At 41.2% G+C, this 18,997-nt stretch overlaps 1 protein-coding gene across 4 annotated transcripts in view; it reads right to left on the bottom strand.

The window, feature by feature from the left end:
• Window positions 1-3,062: 3,062 nt before the first annotated feature.
• Window positions 3,063-18,997, bottom strand: part of TICAM2 (TIR domain containing adaptor molecule 2) — a 53,610-nt gene continuing 37,675 nt past the window's right edge. Inside the window, exons 1-3 of one of the 4 annotated variants that reach the window (XM_059693854.1) lie at window positions 14,351-14,463; window positions 11,354-11,409; window positions 3,063-5,750 (exon numbers count right to left, since the gene is read on the bottom strand). In XM_059693854.1, the coding sequence (XP_059549837.1) occupies window positions 4,991-5,695 (705 nt within the window). In that variant the 5' untranslated portion in view covers window positions 5,696-5,750; window positions 11,354-11,409; window positions 14,351-14,463 and the 3' untranslated portion in view covers window positions 3,063-4,990. Of the gene's footprint in view, window positions 5,751-11,353; window positions 11,410-14,350; window positions 14,465-18,997 lie in introns of those variants that run through there. The other 3 variants (XM_059693852.1, XM_059693855.1, XM_059693853.1) reach the window with 3 other exon arrangements.

Here is an 18,997-nt window from a genome sequence, read left to right as displayed (position 1 = left end):
AGGTGCTTGGCAGCTTTCTGAAATTTCCTCCTTGCCCTTCAGACTTTCCTTCACGTACAGAGGGTACGGTCACATTCTGAGACCCACCCAGCGGGTGACATTAAGACCTGGCAATGTAAGACTGTGATGAGGAGGAAAGGCACAGGGCTGACTGCCCAAGGCAAATACACTGTATCTCACCTTGCCAGCAATGCAGCTATGGCAACAGCCTCTCCACCTTGGGCCAGCCCCACCCAGTCATGAGTCAAGAGGCTTTACCTAAAGGAGGAAACAGCCTGACTCAACAGTGAAGTGTGGCACGTGGACTGGGACAATTCTGAATTGGGTATTGATACTAAGCCACCCTCAATCCTCAGCAACTGGGGTGCCAGCTCAGATTTCCCTATGAGTTTATGCAAATCACTCTGCCCTCTCTCCCCTCTGCTCTGCAAGCCCTCATCTACATGTGAATTTAATATTTACCACCTGGAGATGAAGTGAGTGGGCTTCTTCGGGCTTTGGAACAACACTCACAACCGCAGCCAGCTTCGGGGTTTAAGAATGAGCTGCAGTCAATGTGAGGACCCAGGGAAGCTGCTCCTGTAACGGCCTGTTACTCCCCACGCATTGAAGCCTCGGGCCCACATAGGAGGTTTTGGGTCCACCCCAAAGCCCAGCTAATACCTTAGGATCTGCAAAGGTGAAGAACAACGGAATGAAATGGAAAACAGCCATGCCTTTCACTGGAAGGGATTAAGCCCAGCAAGCAACCTGAATTCAGGGTAGAGATCCAGTTAGTCTGGAAGGAGCAAAGTGAATGAGTTCTTTTCTCACTACCCCCTCTGCCCACCCTAAGAAGGAACAGTCTAGCTACTTCATCAAACCTGTGTTCCCAAATGAGGCAAAATTATCTAGGTGTTGCTCGACCCCAGAAAATAATCGAGTTAAATGAGGCCCTCAAACCCCAACTCAACTGCATGCTCCATTTGTCCGCCGCTTCTGAGTGTGAGGAGCAAGAACAGCGGAGGCATCCGCATCTGGGCTATTCCCCGGAACTGCTTCAGAGCTGGCACTCCTGGGCTCCCACCACCCTGCTTTCCTAGCTTATGGCGCCACTTCCCTAACTTGTCACAGTCCCAGCCATGCTCTTTCATCCCCGTGGCCTAGGCTCCCTCCTGCCACAACAGCTCACACACCTCTTGCTGTTCGGGGGCTTCTCTCAACTTTCAGTGTCCCGATGGGTACTTTACCTAAAAACAAGGCCCAACATCCTTCTTTCTCTGTTTAAAATCTATTTCCTGCAAGGAGCAAGAGTTCTAAGAATTGGGGCATGAGTGGTTATAAACTCCTACCTGCCCTTTCCCCCATCCCGTGGTGCAGATTCAATGTGCATAGTCAACAGTAATAGTTCTAGTAGCACAGAACTGGCATAGTAGCTAGGTGTAAGGCACTATTTGAATGCTTCCCATGTATTACTGAATCCTCCAAATAACCTTACCAGGGAGGTATTATCTTTTATTTTCGGAGAAGGACTCTGAGACTCAGAAAGGCTAGGTATCTTCATTAAGATCACATTTTATGAGGACGGGGTGGGATTCAAACCCAGATGGGCTGGCTCCACAGCAGTGGCGTTGGAAGGGACGGGGCAGGGGAGGTGGTGGGAGGAATCCACTTAGCTGCAGGTGGAGAGAATTTTAAAATAATAAAATCAACTCAAATAATTACGCCGGGTATAAATTATTTTCAATATAGCAGTGACGAAATATTGTTCCTTACTTGGGTGGATCCCTCCCATCATCTTAATAGGCTAGACAGTGTTGTGTCTGTATATGGTGCCTGACAATGGAACAATCATGGTACAACTGAGGGGAGCTTGACTGCAACACTGCAGATGGCTGAGCAAAGATATGGAAAGAACCTGGGGTTTTAGAATTATTGTGGTAAAATAGACACAAAATTTATGATTTTAACCATTCAGTTCAGTGGCATTAAGTACATTTACAATGTTGTGCAACCATCACACCACTATCCACTTCCAGAACTTTTTCACCATCCCAAAAAAGAAACTCTGTACCCATTAAACATGACTTTCTATTCTTCCCTCCCCCAGCCCCTGGTCACCTCTATTCTTCTGTCTCGATGAATTTGCCTCTTCTAAGTACATACAATATTTGTCCCTTTGTGTCTGGCTTTTTTTCACTTAGCATAGTGTTCTCAAGGTTTTATCTATGTTGTAGCATGTATCAGAACTTTATTCCTTTTTAAGGTGCAATATTATACTGTATGTAAGAAGCTGGGTTTTTAATGACACCTCTGAAGCACCATATGTTAGGGGACCTCTTGTTAAGGTGGATGATAAGTTTACCTTATGGAGTAGGTCATGTGCATTGGGTTTTGTTTCTTACAGCTGAAAGAATCCTAATTGACACATAAGGCACAATTCAGATTCTTCTGTGAAGCTCTAGGGTGGGCAATAGGCCTAGAGTACTCAGAATGGAAGCTCTCCATCCAGCATGTGGCACAATTCTCCAGCAATTCCTCTGGGTGTGCGTGTAAATCTAAATCTATGTATGTGTACGTATGTCTAGGCACACAAACACATGACCTAGCCCACACCTTTACCTCTTTTCATCCTTAGTTTAGCTATTTTGATAATTTTCTTTAAAAAATGTTCTTATTGATTTTAGAGAGAGAAGAAGTGAGAGGGATAGAGAGATAGAAACATCAATGAGAGAGAAACATTGATCAGCTACCTCCAGTACACCTCCTACTGGGGATCAAGCCAACAATGGGCATATGCCCTGATGGGGAATCAAACTGGTGCTCTTGGTTCATAGGTCGATGCTCAACCACTGAGCCACACCAACCAGCTATTTTGATAACTTTTTGTTAAAACTCTTGAGTTCAACATATATAATTATTCAGTACTTAACATTTTTCATCATAAAAAAACTACATTGAACTCCAAATCAAGTAAGACATTGTGTTTGGTGCTCTACAGAGGCGTACAGATTAATGCTTCTTTTGAAAATACTTTTCCACCATCTTCAATAGAGTTAGTAATAATCAAGTTTAGTTGAGGGTAAAGAATAAAAACATTTATTTAAGGAAAACCATCCAGCATCCATAGCTCTGAGTTTGGCAAGTATGAAGAGTGGATGATTAATGATTTGTTGGTGTATGAAATTTGAGATACAGGAAGCAGTATGGCAAAAAAAAAAGAATACTTATTATTAAAACTGAAAAAGAAGAGTTAGTAAGCTACTATGATAGAAAAGAACTTGAGATTAAGAAAATGTCACCATGCAATGAAAACAATCATCTCTTTAATAAGTACTAGTAGAGAAGGAGGCTAGACTTACTTGCAAGATTAAGGGTGAATGTTCCTCATGGAACATTTTGGTTCTTGACTATAAAGAGGTGGACTGTACAAAGATGTGAGCAGACCCCAGTACTAGAAGGAGACACAGAGAAGTGGGATAAGGAAAAAGAAAAAATCAGAATGTCTTTGCTCGAGGGTCCCTATAAAAAAACATATTTTTAAAAATCGGAGTAAACATGTATTATAATTTTTTCTGTGACTATAAAAATATAATAAACAGCATGAGAACTACTGTAAACATAAGAATCCCCTTTCATTGTAAACATATATAAAGCCTCCTGATACTATATTACAAAATTCTATTTTTTGCTGTTCCCTTTTCTGGTTCCTAGTTGTTCACATTCTTGGAGAGAACCAAGGCTTTTAGAGACCCATCAATCCAGTCCTTTTATTTCATAGATAAAGAGGGTAAGCAGCTTGCCCACGGTCACATTCATCCTCAGTGGCAGAGACTGGACTAGAACCAGGTCTCCTGATCTCCCATTGGGTGCTCTTCACATTATAACATGACCTGGCTCATACCCCCACTCCTCCTGGTCTGTACCTAATGATTCTCCCTGAATCTCAGCTGGGCAGAAGGGCTGTGAGGGAATGGACAGGTCTGTTTGGGGTTTTCTGGGTTGCTATGAGTGTGGGACACTAAAGTCCTGGTTACAGAAAATGTCCAATATGAGGAGCTTCAGGCTCCAGGGGACATCTCCACCCTCCTCCATGAAGTCTCTAACCAGCACACGATCAATTGAGCTACTAATCAGTAGTGGGACTTGCTTCCAAGTATGTACATTTCAGCAAACAGAAATACACATTTAACTGGATTATTTTGAAAAGCCCCACCATTCTCACATCTATTTCTGATTTCATGTTCATCAGCACTCAACATTCCATATGTTTTATTCTGGCTAACCAGATTTCTGGGTGACAATATGGGGGATGCTTTATCACAATATTCATGAGGTGTCCCAAGAGGGAGAGTGGTCAGATCTCTTGGGGCCATTCTTATGTGTTTCCTTTGAGAATATATTTACTATTATTTTTTAATCCTCACTTGAGGATATATGTTCTTACTGATTTCAGAGAGAAAGGAAGGGGGGGACGGAGGGAGGGAGGGAGGGAGGGGGAGAAAGGGGGAGGGAGAGAGAGAAGCATTGACGTGAGAGAGAAACATCAATCAGTTGCCTCCTGTTGCACCCCAACTGGGGATCAAACACGCAACCTGGGTATATGCCCTGACCAGGAATCAAACCTGCAACCTTACAGTGTATCCGACGACACTCCCACCAACTGAGCCATGTAGGCCAGGACGAAAGTGTTATATTTTTAAATGTCTATCATGCAAGTTTTTGTTCAAGATTCAACACAAGAACTGTGAATTGAGACTATCCTTTGTCATATTCATGAATTAGGAAAACTGTGACAGCAAAGTTCTTGAAACTTTCTCGAGTTTACTGAAAATTCAAAAGTACCACAGTTCTTTGATTGTCTGGCAGAAATTTATCTCCCTTGTGCTCTCTAGGTTCCTATAAAAATAGGATCTCTTTTATTTAAACTTTTCCTGGATTTACTTTCTCAAGCGAAGATAAATCATTTGTTTTATAAGTTGAGAGCCAGCCACGTGTTCTGTGGTCCACCTCAGGCAATGAATTCCCTTTGTGCCATTTTTCTTGTCTCTCTCCATATAGTTTGCTGTGTCTTATACACAGACTCCTGAAAAATTCTTTCCACTTGTGTACGAAAGCCACGACTTTTTTCTTCCAGGGCATTGATGGTTCGCAGAGCAAAGGGAGTCCTTTCCCGGGTCAGGGGATTGTTCAGGGGCCGCATGGGTATAACAGAGTTGTATTTGTGCTGCCTGTTCACAGAGTTCATTAGGGAGGTATAGAACTGGAACCTACACCAGGTATCTCTTAAAAAGTTTTCAGTCAACAATAAGATGGTCCATGCAGACCCATTTACAGCATCATCTAAATTCTGTAAATGCTGTCTGCCACATGGCATCTCAGCAAAGATGATTCCAGGTTTGATGCCAAAGTCATTTTGAAGCAGATCCTGGACTCTGAGAGCTTCGTCTGTGTCATCCTCTGCGTGCAATATCACAAATTTGAAGAACACCTCTTCTTCTGCTTCTTCTTCAGACATCCCATCCACGCCCGCAGCTCCCGCCAGCTCTCCTGTTGGCATCTCTGTTGTGCAGCTGTGATCAGCAACATCATGCAGGGAGATGTCAGATTTCTTGGAATTCGACTCATGATGTCTCTGACTTGTAGCCACACTGTGGCTTTTTCCCAAAGAGAGAGAAAGAGAGCAGGGATCTATTTTAGACTTCCTGATACCCATGATAAATATTCAAGTTAGAAGAGAAAAGTTTTATTTCTCAGCATTTCTTTTCATTCTAAAAGAAGAAATAACAAAGAGAAGAACATTGTAAATTTAATCAAAACATTAAAAATAGAAACTTGCATTCAACATCAAAAGCTCAAAAAGATGACAATATATATATATAGGTCCTAAGGAAGAAATGCCACACAGATCATTGGGAAACAAAATCAACTGTCTTTTGTGAGCTTCACAAGGGCTACTACAGGTAGTCAAAGATAAGTTAAACCGAGTGTGCAGGCAAATATAATAGGAGACATTTGGAAGTTTTAAATGACATTCTATTAGCACTATAAACCTCCAAATTAAAATGAATTACTTTGGGGGGAAACCAAGATGGCAGCATAAGTAAACACCGGAGATTGCTGCTTAGCACAACCACTTCAAGAATACAACTAAAAGATGGAACGGACATCATCCAGAACCACAGGAAGGCTGGCTGAATAGAAATTCTACAACTAAAAGGAAAGAGAAAAGCATACCGAGACTCAGAGGAGGTCCGGTGCAGAAGTAAAGTACAGAAGTACGGAGGCGCACGCGGAGAGGGCTGGCGGCTGAGGACACGGTTGTCTTTTTCAATCAGTAGGGAGTCTCAAGCTCTGAGCTCCAGTTCCAGCGAGTCTCTGGGGACCCAGACTCATACAGGAGAAACTGGACTGTCTGGCATCGGTTGGAACTCGAGGGCAGCTTTCTCTCAGAGGTGCTTGCAGCGATTGCCGGGACACTGAGAAGCGGGGCCTCTGAGGGCAGCCATAGCTGCTTGCTCCGCACTGTTGATCCCCTGGAACCCCCGCCCCGCCCAAGATGTGCGCTGGCTTTTGCATATGAAAGGCCTGGCCCTTGGCAATCTGAAAATTACCTAACAAACTGCAGCTGGCCCAAGGCCCCACAGCAACTTGCATTGCTTCACGGCTGAGCTCCTGCTCGGTAGCCTCAGGCAGAGGCTAGATTAGCACCCCCTTAGAGATCCAGGAGCCAGTGTGCCCGATGGTCAGAGTGGGACCATCCAGATTGCAGCTCCTCGGATCCATAAAGGACACATTCAGGGGGCAGACTCAGTGAGCACCAAAGCCCCACTGAAGCAAGTCTTGCCCCAGAAGGGTGTCTCCAGCACAGAAGTTCTCCCACTGCAGACACAGCTGATTCTCACAGCCAATTGGCTTGGTGGTCAATTCTTCCCAGTGATACCTACAACAATCTAGGCTTAACTACAACAAGACTGTGCACAAAGACCACAAGGGGGTGCACCAAGAGTGTCCACCTCAGGTAATTAGGGAGGCTGAGCCACTGGGCCCTATAGGACACCTAGCACAGAAATCCACTCTATCAACACAGGGAAGCATAAAAAATGCAGGGACAAAGAAACAGGACACAAATGACAGAAATGGAGGAAAGCAAACTACTGGATATAGAGTTCAAAACCACACTTTTAAGGTTTTTCAAGAACTTTCTAGAAACCGCCGATAAATTTAGTAAGACCCTCAAAAAGTCTGGTGATAGGGCACTTGAAACTAAAGAAAAAATGAACAAATGGGACTACATCAAAATAAAAAGCTTCTGCACAGCAAAAGAAACCATCAACAAAACAACGAGAAAACCCACTGTGTGGGAAAACATATTTGCCAATGACATATCTGATAAGGGCCTAATCTCCAAAATTTATAGGGAACTCATACAACTTAACAAAAGAAAGATAAACAATCCAATCAAAAAATGGGCAAAGGACCTAAATAGACACCTTTCAAAAGAGGACATCCAGAAAGCCAAGAGACATATGAAAACATGCTCAAAGTCACTAATCATCCGAGAGATGCAAATCAAAACAGCAATGAGGTACCATCTCACACCTGTCAGACTGGCTATCATCAACAAATCAACAAACGACAAGTGCTGGAGAGGATGTGGAGAAAAAGGAACACTTGTGCACTGCTGGTGGGAATGCAGACTGGTGCAGCCACTATGGAAGACAGTATGGAGTTTCCTTAAAAAACTGAAAATGGAACTCCCATTTGACCCTGTGATCCCACTTCTAGGAATATATCCCAAGAAACCAGAAACACCAATCAGAAAGGATATATGCACCCATATGTTCATAGCAGCACAATTCACCATAGCTAAGATCTGGAAACAGCCTAAGTGCCCATCAGTAGATGAATGGATTAGAAAACTGTGGTACATCTACATGATGGAATACTATGCTGCTGTAAAAAGGAAGGAACTCTTACCATTTGCAACGGCATGGATGGAACTGGAGAGCATTATGCTAAGTGAAATAAGCCAGTCAATAAAGGAAAAATACCACATGATCTCACTCATTCATGGACAATAGAGACCATTATAAACTTTTGAACAATAATAGATACAGAGGCAGAGCTGCCTCAAACAGATTGTCAAACTGCAGCGGGAAGGCCGGGGAGGGTTGGGGGGCAGGAGGTAGGGGGGTAAGAGATCAACTAAAGGACTTGTATGCATGCATATAAGCATAACCAATGGACATAAGACACTGAGGGATAGGGGAGGCTAGGGGACTGTCTAGGGCGGGGGGATAAAATGGATACATATGTAATACCCTTTGTAATACTTTAAGCAATAAAAAAAAAAAAGTCTGGTGAGACCGCCGATAAATGTAGTGAGACCCTCAAGAAATCTAGTGAGACCCTCGAGGTTATGAAAAAGGACCAACTAGAAATTAAGCATACACTGACTGAAATAAAGGATATTATGCAGAGTTCCAACAGCAGACTAGAGGATCACAAGAATCAAGTCAGAGATTTGAAATACGAAGAAGCAAAAAACACCCAACCAGAAAAGCAAAATGAAAAAAGAATCCGAAAATACGAAGATAGTGTAAGGAGCCTCTGGGACAGCTTCAAGCATACCAATACCCGAATTATAAGGGTGCCAGAAGAAGAAAGAGAGCAAGATATTGAAAACCTATTTGAAGAAATAATGACAGTAAACTTCCCCTACCTGGTGAAAGAAATAGACTTACAAGTCCAGGAAGCGCAGAGAACCCCAAACAAAAGGAACCCAAAGAGGACCACACCAAGACACATCATCATTAAAATGCCAAGAGCAAAAGACAAAGAGAGAATCTTAAAAACAGCAAGAGAAAAACAGTTAGTTACCTACAAGGGAGTACCCATAAGATTGTCAGCTGATTTCTCAACAGAAACTTTGCAGGCCAGAAGGGAGTGGCAAGAAATATTCAAAGTGATGAATAGCAAGAACCTACAACCAAGATTACTTTATCCAGCAAAGCTATCATTCAGAAATGAAGGTCAGATAAAGAGCTTCACAGATAAGGAAAAGCTAAAGGAGTTCATCACCACCAAACTAGTATTATATGAAATGCTGAAAGGTATCCTTTAAGAAGAGTAAGAAGAAGAAAAAGGCAAAGATACAAATTATGAACAACAAATACACATCTATCAACAAGTGAATCTAAAAATCAAGTGAATAAATAATCTGATGAACAGAATAAACTGGTGATTATAATAGAATCAGGGACATAGAAAGGGAGTGGACTGACTATTCTTGGGGGGGAAAGGGGTGTGGGGGATGCGGGAAGAGACTGGACAAAAATCGTGCACCTATGAATGAGGACAGTGGAGTGGGGGGTGAGGGCGGAGGGTGGGAGGGGAACCTGGTGGAGGGGAGCTGTGGGCGGGAAAAAGAGTAACAACTGTAATAATATGAACAATGAAGATTTAATTTTAAAAAAATGAATTACTTTGGTATTATAGTGGAGGTATCATACCACTCTATCCATCTGCAGTTAAAATCCAACTTCTCTATTATCAAATTATTGTATAGACTAGAAACATGAACATTTAAAGAAATAGAATATTCAAATATTAAGTACAAAATTTATATCTGCATCAAATACAAAACATAATACAAATATTCTGAAGTTGGCCACAGGCAGCCCTACTGACTCAGCACAAAAAGATGAAAAATGTCAAATCTCACTGGTTCAGAGCTTTTTTGTTTGTCTAAGATCAGCCATTATGGCTATAGTGGGGCTGTTGGAGAAATTATAGTAAGGGTTGTAAAAAGTAAGGAATACTTTTTTCCAGCTAATTGTGGGAAAACTGAATAAAAGTATTTATTTACATGAGGAAAAATCTCAGTTTGGAAGTGAAATCTAGAAACAAACACTTGTGATTTTTCTCCAATGAAATCAACAAAGAATCATTATTGTCTAAATTCATTCTTTTATTTGAAATACTAGAGGCCTGATGCATGGGATTCCTGTACTGGTGGGGGGCGTGGCCTTCAGGGACCCGCCCACTGTGGGAGTGCCGTTCATCCCAGTCAGCCCAGCGGCGCTCCCACTGCATTGAGTGTCTGCCCCCTGGTGATCAGTGCACATCATAGTGACTGGTTGACCGGTCATTCTGCTGTTTGGTCACTGGGCTTTTATTATACAGGATTCTAATTTCAGAGTGGAAGAATTAAATCAGACATTAAAAAAAAAGTATTCCATGTGAATCTAATTTAAATAAATGTTCAGATAATGTTGGTAATGTAACTCCAAAATAGGCAGTGACAAGGGGGATTCTTTTATCAAAAGACAGAAAGTTCAGAATACATAACTATAGGCTCCATATTTTCAAATATGGGCCCATTCTGTTTATTTTCCAGAGCATTTTTGTTTATTGGTCATGGGCAAAGACCATAGTTCAGGAAGAAATCAGAATTACATTGATAATGACACAAAAAACACAGCTTCATATACCAAAATAATTCAGGTTTAGAAGAAACCATTCAAAATGGTGAAAAATTGTTATGGGAAGAAAAGATAAGGAAAAAACACCTAGAACTTCTTTCTCATATATATAAAGCATGAAAGGGTTTGCTGCTGCCCCTGAACAGTGAAGGCACTGCCAGCTCCTGTCTGTCATTTATTATATCTGTACTTCAGGTTCTCACTCCATAGCATATTATGCCAACTACCAAGAGATATTCTAGGCATAATAATTCTAAACTGCTACATACATACATATGTACATTCCAAGTAATTAAAATCAAATGAATCTGAACTCTCTTCACTGGTTAGGATTAACTGCCAGCTTTGTTACTGCATTATGAAAACCGGTTGTACCATGCAAAGTTGCAGAAAGAAGCTTCCCCTGCCTAATAAAATAACTGTTAAGCCATTCAGAGACATCGATTTACTGTGCCAATTAAAATGATCTTCACTTCTTCATTGAGTAGGTTTGTTAAAGCAACTTACTATCATTGTCTTGATCACTAGCTGCTGCAGGGAAGTGCACTTAAGTAATAAACGATATTCATAAAAATGTCGAAAACTTCTAAGGTAAAATGCTGTGTCAAGCCAGATCACAAAGTCTTTTAAACTAAAAATTTTTTTTTTTAATTACAACTTTATGCCTTAGTTTTCTTAAATACCAGTCAGCAAAAAGAGCAAAACACTCCAGAAACCTCTGTGTGCTATTCAACTTTCAAACACTCCCACCTACCCGTAAGCAGAAAAAAGTGAATGACAGTGTCTGAAAAGCTTCACTGTGACCTTCTAATTTGAAGGGAGAGAGTAAGGAGATGGCCAGGGGGAAAGGATGTGGAAAGCTGTGTGCTGAGACCTGCCTTTCCTACCATCAATGATGCACAGCCAGGCAGATGGTCCAGATTCATCACTGGGGTTCGCAAGGCTGGAAGACAGGAGAGAACCTGAGCGTGCTCACTCTGAGCCATTAACTCCGTTGATAAAGGGCCCTACTAGATCAGCAGGAAGGCTTGGAATGCTGAAGGGAAAGGAGGAAGAGTGAAAAAGCAGCTCGGGAAGCTCCCTTTAAAGCTCTCCTTTCCATATCAGCACATAGAGAACTTCCTCACTCTTACTTACAATGACACAATCTCCCAGCATGTGGATGTACTATAACTGTCCCCTGTTCCTGCATGTGTGAGTTGTTTCCAGTCTACTACTCTTATGAACAATGCTTTAATGAATAACTTTGGGCAAAAGTCATTTCATATGTGTGCAAGTTCATCTGTTGCAGAATTCTACCAAATGCGATTTATATATCAAATAACAAATGGCCTTGTGATAATGATAGATTTGGCCAAATTGCTCTCTATGAGATTGAACCTTTTTTGTTTGTTTGTTTTTAACTTGATACAATGACACCCCCATCTCCCCTCCCTTGCTCCAGCAAAGACCTAAGGCCATGGAAGCCACCAATTAATACTGACCACAGCCCAACAGAGCTAATCACATCCCCTTAGGCAAGCGAAACGTGGAAAAATATAACCCGTCCCAATGAAGCCGAAACTGAGGTTCTGAAGGAAAGATCAGAACAGGTCTGAGATAAGAGGGAATGAAGGTCCACAATGTACCCACTTTATATCTAGGCTAAAGAGGTTCCGATAGGACCCCATATTAAACAGGAGTAAGATGGAAAGAACAGCTTGCCAAATATGCAAAAATATTACAGGAAATAAAAAAGAATATAAAGAAGAACCATAGCATGCAAAAGACAAATAAAAAATTCCATTTTCCTTAAGGCTCTGGAATCAGACTGTCTGAATGTAAATCCCAGCTCTGCTATAAAAAAAAACACTGGGAAACCTTGTGCAAGTTACCAAATATCTTTGTGCTTTGACTTCACCATGTATATAATGGTAATAATTATAGTACCTACATTTAGGGGTCTTAGTATATAATTATAGTACCTATGAAGATCAAAATGGCTTAGAACAATGCCCCCAAAATTTTAGCAGCTATTACTGTTATTACATACGTAACAAGCTAAAGAAAAATTTACACAACAAATGCTTATGCTCTGGGACAGTGCAACTCAAAGTGTAGTGCATGGACAAGTTGCCAGTCTCTGAACTTTTTGGTGCCAGTCTACGTCACGATAAGGAGATTGTGCCAGAGTGTCCATCAACTACATCAGTTAAATATGCTGTTTAATTCTGCAGACTTATTTTTCCTAGTAAGACATTCTCAATGAAGAAAGCAGCATAGTTTACATTGGATGCATGCTTCTTACATTACAGACAAGCACTTTGAGTAATACTGCTCTAGGAGACACAAAAGAGAATATGTAATTCAAAAAACAAAAATATTAAAAATGAGATTAACAGAATTAGATGGAAAGGAACGCTATAGACAAATCAAGGACCTAACACTATTAGGAAAAAAATAGAAACAGCAAAGAGTGAAGTAAATATGAAATCAAAACCATATCAGCTAAACATGGGGGAAAGACTTGAAAAAAAAATCAAAGAATATGGAAAGGAAAAAAAAGACACGCTCCACCCCAATAAAGCAATTTGAAAAAAAGATATAGCTATGGAGATTTCTTTTTTTAAAATACATTTTATTGATTTTTTACAGAAAGGATGGGAGAGGGAAGGAGAGTTAGAAACATCGATGAGAGAGAAATATTGATCAGCTGCCTCCTGCACACCTCTGGGGATGTGCCTGCAACCAAGGCACATGCCCTTGACTGGAATTGAACCTGGAACCCTTCAGTCCACAGGCTAACGCTCTATCCACTAAGCCAAACCAGCCAGGGCTGGAGATTTCTCTTAAAAGACAACCAATAAAATGAAAACCAATGCATCTGAAACAGAAAACCCAATGATCATAACAAAAACATTCAAAGATATAACAAATTCATCACCCTAATCCAAATGATCAATCTTACTGATGACAACTAGACATTATGTACCTCCTGGTGTAATTCGATATGATATGTACAGCATAATGTATGACAAGATTTGCTAATGATGCCGAGTAACAGCATATAGTCTGGGTTTGGGGGAGAGGTCTAGCCAGGAGGTGGGTATTTGGCATTTAAAACCTAAAGATTATATGAAATTATTAAGGGAGTGAGAAAAAGGAAGTGGATTTTGCCAGTCCCCACAATCATGTGAGCCAATTCCTAATATAAATCTCCCTTCCTCCCTCCATCTCTCCCCTCTCTCCCTCCTCTAACCTAGTATTAGTCATGTTTCTTTGGAGAACCCTAATACCACCTTCTTTAAAAGTTTGTTGCCCTAAAATTAAGAGTTAATGTTTGCATTTTTAAAACATTATGACCACTTGGGAAGAGAGGCTCCCAAACAATAAATAAAATAAAAATCATTAATAATTTGATAAAATACAAGCATATATACAATTTTTAAATCTGTCCATGTATTTACCACAAAAAAAGTTTTTGTGTTTAAATCACAGCCTCTGAAATTTAACACATTTAAAAGTAATGCACCCAGGACAGTGATGGTGAACCTTTTGAGCTTGGCGTGTCAGCATTTTGAAAAACCCTAACTTAACTCTGGTGCCGTGTCACATATAGAAATTTTTTTATATTTGCAACCATAGTAAAACAAAGACTTATATTTTTGATATTTATTTTATAAATTTAAATGCCATTTAACAAAGAAAAATCAACCAAAAAAATGAGTTCGCGTATCATAGGTTCGCCATCACTGATCTAGGACTAGCCTTGAATCCTCCAGCCTTTTAGTTTTCTGTCCTATCTAAACAGCTCCATCTTGTGGCGAATACATGCAAAACCAATGGGTTCTTGTCAGTTAATACATTTTCATGTTATTAATAAGTAAGTGTTGTTGAAAACTTACTCTGTACCAAAACCTGCTGGACTTTGGGGCTGTGAAGCCAGGATAAGTAGACGACTGCACTGGGGCTTCATTCAGGAGAGCAGCTGCTACGCAAGCACTCGGGAAGGACACCTGCAGTGGGGAACACGGCGTTAGCGCGGCACAGAGAGAGGTGGATGTTTTCCACGCAGCGGGACCAGCATTAGCAAAAACACAGGCACCAGAGGGCAAATTTTGTTAGGATCATTTTGCACTAGGTGTTTATGTGGCTCGAGTCCACGTATATGAGGGTGGGCAGAAGGTAGTGATGAGAGATTAGAATGGAGAGATAAACAGGATTGAGAGCACAGGGGCCTACTCTGTTCAGGACTTCCAATCTGATCATGCTGGCAGAAAGGGAGCCCCTGGTAGGTGTTCAGTTGGGGAGTTTAGGCAGGTTAAAATAGTTGCAGTAAGGAGACGAGGCTAGAAGCCTGTAAGGCAGGGGTCCTCAAACTTTTTAAACAGGGGGCCAGTTCACTGTCCCTCAGACCGTAGGAGGGCCGGACTATAGTTTTTAAAAAAACTATGAACAAATTCCCATGCACACTGCACATATCTTATTTTGAAGTAAAAAAACAAAACGGGAACAAATACAGTATTTGTATTTGCATGTGGCCCGCGGGCCGTAGTTTGAGGACCCCTGCTGTACGGCCTTAGACAGGCAGAACAGTCAGAGAGGAGGCTGGTGCAACAATAACCTGGGTGAGAAAGCAGAGTCCTGCCCTAAGAAGTGATCATGGAGACAAGACCTATAGTAGGTAACAAAGGCGGGTGGGTGGCAGAAAGCAGAATCAGGTATGCCTTCCAAACCTGTGCCTGCTGTAATTTGGTGGTACTGCCATTTGCCTAGATGAATGGGGGTGGAGGCGGGGGTGAACAATTAATCCAGCTTGGGATCTAGGGAGCTTGGGGTCCCCATAACCTAGAAGATGAGCTGTCCAGTAGGCACATGCACAGATAGGTTCGATGCACAAATAGGAGAACATCTTCATGAGGGATAAAAGTTTGTCACTACTTCAATTCTGTGAGGAATTGAGCCTAGGCAGAAAGTAAGGTGAGAGAACAGAGACAGAACCGAGGCCAGACGGGCATCCAGAGGAGGAGGGGCCCACAAAGGAGAGGGAGGAGGGGCCCTGGAGCAGCAGGAAAATCAGACACAGATCAGTACCTGGAACTGAGGGAGGAGAGCGTTCTGAGCAGTGAGTGGTGTCCACTGCTTCTAGCACCTGGAGGTTGGGGGGAGCAATGATGGAACGACGGGAGCCACCACACCAGACTGCAGTGTGCTTAAGAGTCCAGGAAGTGAGGGCTCAAGGAGGCGGGGGGGGGGGGGGGGGGGGGTTGGAGAAGGAAAGGAGAGACCAATAGTTACAAATGAACATAGGGTCCAGAGATTTCATTAAGAAAAGTGATACTTGGAATGCCTAGGAACTGAAGGAATTTGCTAGGAGAGAGAAAGAGGATGAAAAATAGGAGTGGGAGCTTCTTAGAGCTGAGCTATCTTCTTGGTCGTTGGGCAGTTCTGCCTCTCTTCAACTTCCCCTTTCCTGAGGAAAGCAGAGAGAAGCCTTAGCTCCTGAGTGTGGCCATAAAGCTGATGATTTTTACTATCTGACCTTTTCCAGGAAAATTTTGCCAACCCCAAGATGACAGCCCAGGAATGCCAGGACACAAGGGAACAGACCTATCAGCCAGACAAGGAACATGTGGACTTGTCTTTCTTCACACTGAAAATATTTTTAAAATCCCAACTATGGTAACCAACACCAGCATAAAAAGGTAGAATTTTAAAAAAATTCCTTTTATTGATTTCAGAGAGGAAGGGAGAGGGAGAAAGAGATAGAAACATCAGTGATGAGAGAGAATCATGGAGTGACTGCCTCCTACACACCCCCTACTAGAGATCGAGCCTGGAACCCAGGCATGTACCCCTGACCGGAATCGAACCTGGGACCCTTCAGTCCACAGGCCGACACTCTATCCACTGAGCCAAACCAACTAGGACAAAAGGTAGAATTTTAATCTATCCTGATCTTATACTGAAATAATATTATTAAGAATCAGCTGTCATCTATTTTCTTCTTTTAGAGGTCGTGCAGAATTCATAAGGATGGCAGAGGCCCAGTATAAATAAAATAATTAGCAAATATTACCTAATGATACTTATTTATAGCCCAACTAATTAGTGCCTGTATTTTTCATATGGGATACCAGAGCTTGCATGAGAAAAGTTAAGGTTACAGGCTATCTAGGAGTGTAGCACCCTGCATCTTTCCTTCATGGCACTAATCATAATTACACTTTACTAATGATATATATTATTTTCTGCTTAGTTTCTCATTTTTCCCACTGGCAGGCTGTAAACTAGTAGATTGTAAAGTCTACCAGAACAATGACCAAATCTGCCTTGTTCACCACTATACCTCCAAAGTCTCACTTACAATCACCACTCAAGAATACCCCTCTGGCCGAGACCGGTTTGGCTCAGTGGATAGAGCATCGGCCTGCGGACTGAGGGGTCCCAGGTTCGATTCCGGTCAAGGGCATGTACCTGGGTTGCGGGCACATCCCCTGTGGGAGATGTGCAGGAGGCAGCTGATCGATGTTTCTCTCTCATCGATGTTTCTAACTATCTCTCTCTCCCTTCCTCTCTGTGAAAAATCAATAAAATATATTTAAAAAAAAAAAAAGAATACCCCTCTGAATGAATGAATGAGACAATTCCAAATATGACTAACAGTTTTGTTTTTGTTTTTGGTTTAGAGAGATAACCAAACAGATAGCTTTTTATCAACTGTATTAGGTAAATCACTGATTCAATCAGAATAGGACTAGCCAATCCAAATATATCTTGGATTTTAAAAGAGCAATTATGTTGCATTTTTAAAAAATTATGTGAACATAAATATGGCATATTCATTTCAAGACACAGCTCACGGATCAAATTTGGCAGAAAGCATTTTCTGTTGTCTCTAGGTTAAGTACTCCTCCCCTGGACACCCATAATGTCCTGTTCACATCTCCTATAATATGTACAGCACAGCAATCTTCACCTGTCTTCCTTGGTAGCCTGGGAGGCAGCTTCCACTCATTTTCTCATACTTCGTCAAGGTACATGGCTTCACCACTTTCCAGTTATGACGGCCAGCAACCTGAGGCATCACTGGCACAGTCCTCTTCCTCTCTACACTTTCCCTTCAAGCTATCAAAAATCCTGTCATTCAACCTCCAAAATACATCTCTAATTGTTCCCCTTTCCCTCTGTGCCACAGTTTCACTCTAGATCACCATCTCTCCCCTAGCCCACGGCACTGCTTCCCAATTGGTCTCTGTAGGTACTTTGGTCAACCTAATCCTTTCTCCACTCACAGCAATGATCTTTTTAAACACATACTTTGGATCAAGTTACTTCCACTTACAACCCAGCAATGGCTTTCTACTGCTCTTAGAATAAAAATTTCTTAACATGGTCAATGCTGCCCTGTATCTGACTTCTTCAGCTCCAACCTCAGCTCCTGTCTCGCTCCCCACTGTTCCTCCAAGTCCGCACACATGTCTTTTTTTTTTCCCAGATCCTCCAATTTGTTCAGCTTTTCTCCTGCCACAGGATGTATGAAGACATTTTACTGCAATTTTGAAGAATGTGTTATATGACTATATTTTCCTTTTATTAGAGAACTTGAACATAGTATCATGGACTAACCAAAATTCTATTGAAGATAATCAGAATGTCCAAAAGCTGGGGAATGGCAATAACATAAACTGTATTATATTATTTATATGATTGAATCCTATTAAATCATTTAAAATGTTTATGAATGTTATGAATAATTTTAATGACATGAGGAAATGCTTCCATAATAATAAGAGAAAAAAAAGTAGAGTGTAAAATAGCATATACAGTGTGATCTCAGCTTTGTAAAACAAACTGGAGAAAACAGATTGGAAAGAAGTACACCAAAAAGGTAACGTTGATTATCTGTGTTTCATAGGTGTGTGAATGTACGTGTATCTACATTCTATATATATATATATATCCTTTTTCTACAATGATAATGCAATCTGGAAAAAAACTTAGTAAATAAAAAAATTGTTTTCTAGGTTTTATACTTTTAAATGGAGATTTTGCTATAAAATCTTGATAATCTGATGTCTGCTTAGTCACTTAAAAATTTGTATAATATTTTCTGAACAAGCTACTTCATTTTTCTTCTTTCTGTTTAAAGTACCTGTTACTGTACCTTTAAGAAATTCTTTAAATTAGAGACCACTGCTTCCTGCTGAAGCAAAGGAATTAACAAAAATAATTATTACATATTCTTTTCAGTAAACTGGATGGTATTTTTCTCTCATTTCCTATATTTAAAAACGAGAACTGGCATTAAAGGGCAAATCTTCTCCCCAAACAGGAAGAACATTTTATAAAAACACAGAATTTAAGGGTAAACTGTATATCTTATCAAAATGAGGCCCAACAGAAAGATGGTTGTGCATTTTAATAATAGAGAGTCCAGCATGGCTGGCATGACTCAAAGGTTGAGCATCGACCTATGAACCAGGAGGTCACAGTTTGATTCCCAGTCAGAGCACATGCCCAGGTTGCAGGCTGGATCCCCAAGGGGGGTG

Source organism: Myotis daubentonii, chromosome 4 (genome assembly GCF_963259705.1).
Source record: "Myotis daubentonii chromosome 4, mMyoDau2.1, whole genome shotgun sequence".
Taxonomy (NCBI): Eukaryota; Metazoa; Chordata; class Mammalia; order Chiroptera; family Vespertilionidae; genus Myotis; species Myotis daubentonii.
Note: the sequence above shows the minus strand (reverse complement) of the source record. Positions and strands in the feature narration are given on the sequence as shown.